This window comes from Echinops telfairi, unplaced genomic scaffold (genome assembly GCF_000313985.2).
Source record: "Echinops telfairi isolate 266 unplaced genomic scaffold, ASM31398v2 ScPeMD7_29;HRSCAF=101, whole genome shotgun sequence".
NCBI lineage: Eukaryota > Metazoa > Chordata > Mammalia > Afrosoricida > Tenrecidae > Echinops > Echinops telfairi.
Window position 1 is genome coordinate 5,808,777 of NW_022103926.1, and position 1,979 is coordinate 5,810,755.

At 64.0% G+C, this 1,979-nt stretch overlaps 1 protein-coding gene across 1 annotated transcript in view; it reads left to right on the forward strand.

The window, feature by feature from the left end:
- Window positions 1–32: 32 nt before the first annotated feature.
- Window positions 33–1,979, forward strand: part of LOC101661694 (oxysterol-binding protein 2) — an 8,210-nt gene continuing 6,263 nt past the window's right edge. Inside the window, exons 1-3 of the mRNA XM_045289555.1 lie at window positions 33–50; window positions 1,025–1,220; window positions 1,582–1,699. Coding sequence (XP_045145490.1) covers window positions 33–50; window positions 1,025–1,220; window positions 1,582–1,699 — 332 coding nt within the window. The remainder of the gene's footprint in view (window positions 51–1,024; window positions 1,221–1,581; window positions 1,700–1,979) is intronic.

The window sequence follows — 1,979 nt, forward strand, 5'->3', positions numbered from 1 at the left end:
GGCAACCGGATCCAGGCTGGAATGCGGCAGGAATGGGCTTCGAGGCCACAGTGCGTGGGATGAAAAGCAGGCACCGTCCACAGAGAGTTAAACACTTGCAAATGTGCAGTCCCAGCTGGGGCTTCCATGGGGGCGCTAGGTGGTGGGGAGGGTGTTGGACAGGCTCTAGCGGGTGGAGGCGGCAAGGCAGCAGTAAGGACAAGAGCTCCCTCTGCCAGACACTCTGCGCCCCGTCTCCCCCGTCGTCCTCACAGCAGCCCGCAGGGTGGTCCTGCCATGAGCCATCGGTCATAAGGAGGGCCTGTGCTGGTCTCCCACTCACGAGCAGCTGAACCGTGGGCTTCTGTGGAGGCCTGCTAGGCGTCCAGGTTAGCTGGGGCAGTAGGGTGGGAGGGAAGGAGCCGCCAGAGACCGCTGCTGCAAGCATGAGTCCCTTCCCACCGGCATCCAGAGCCAGAGAGGACATGCTGGCTTAGATCTGACAGTTGGCCAGGGGTGGCTGAGGCTGGCCCTTCCCACGGTGGTAGAGGTGGACCGGACAGACCCCACTTCCCACCCACAGACCTGGGCCGCTGCAAAGAATCTGGTCATCCTAGCAGGCCACAGCTGGGAGAGGAGGGGGGCTGAGGAGAGAGGACGACGTGGCAGAGGGAGGGTCCCAGTCCAGTCCTCCGCCAGACGATGCCCTCTGAGCCCAGGAGGGGGCTTTTGTTTCTTGAGTACCAGAACCAGGACTGACCCTGGCTGCTAGTGGCCAGACATGAGCCAGTGACAAGACCTCAGGCCGGGGACACCATGAGGAGGGGGCCGCCAGCAGGCCTCTGGCTCAGGGCTACTGCTGGGAAGGCAGTGAGTGGCCTCGGCCCCGGGTTTTGTGCTCCCCCAAAACAGCACGCTGCTGGCCCCGGTGCGTGCGGGCCTCTGACTCAGGTCCTCCCAGACCCGCTTCTGGCCACCTGGAGGGGGCTGGGGAGGCTGTCGGGTGTTGGGACAGTGGCCCTCAGGGCAGCCCTCCCCACCCCAGGCCTGCAGGGACTTCCTGGAACTAGCGGAGACACACAGCCGGAAGTGGCAGCGAGCTCTGCAGTATGAGCATGCGCAGCGCCTCCACCTGGAGGAGACCATCGAGCAGCTAGCCAAGCAGCACAACAGCCTGGAGCGGGCCTTCCGCAACAGCACCGCCGGGCGGCCCGCCAACCCCACCAAGAGCTTCAGCGAGGGTGAGTGGAGCCGGGCAGCCCCAGCTCCCAGGGCAGACCGCCGTCTCTCTGCCTGGGTTCAGACCCTCAGAAGAAAGGTTTGGTGAGCCCAGGCAGCTGGGCTGTGGGCCCCATTAGGAATGGACTAGACACTGGCCGACCGGCCAAGGAAGTCATGGAGAAATCCGGGAAGGCTTCCCAGAGGAGGCCTCCAAGCCAGAGCCACAGCTGTGCATAGGCTGCCGCTGCTGTGGGCCCGGTGCAGGAGCAGGGAGAGGAATGGGGTAGGGTGGGGACAGTATGGAGAGGGACAGGGGGGGCTCCAGGCGTCCTCGGATGAGCGAGACACACGTGCCGAGTGACAAACCCCGTGTGTCCCCAGGAAGCTTCTTGACTTCCAAAGGAGAGGACAGTGAGGAAGATGAAGATACCGAGTACTTCGATGCCATGGAAGATTCCACGTCCTTCATCACCGTGATCACTGAGTCCAGGGAGTCCAGGTGGGTGGCTCGGCGCTCGGCGTTCGGCGCTCCGAGTGGATGGCAAGCTTGCTCGGAGTCCCCAACCACAGCCGGCTGTTTCCGCCGGCCCTGTCTTCCCACCGCCAGCACGACCCTCGGGGTTTTCTCTCACGCACACCTGGCTCCAGGCGGCGTGCTTGCTCAGCTGGATCCTGCTCCTCCTGAAGCCGACAGCGTCAGCCATCAGACGTATCATAGAGTTCCACCGAGAAGGAGAGAGGGGCCTCCTTGGCAGGATAGCCTCAGTTCCAGCTTGGGC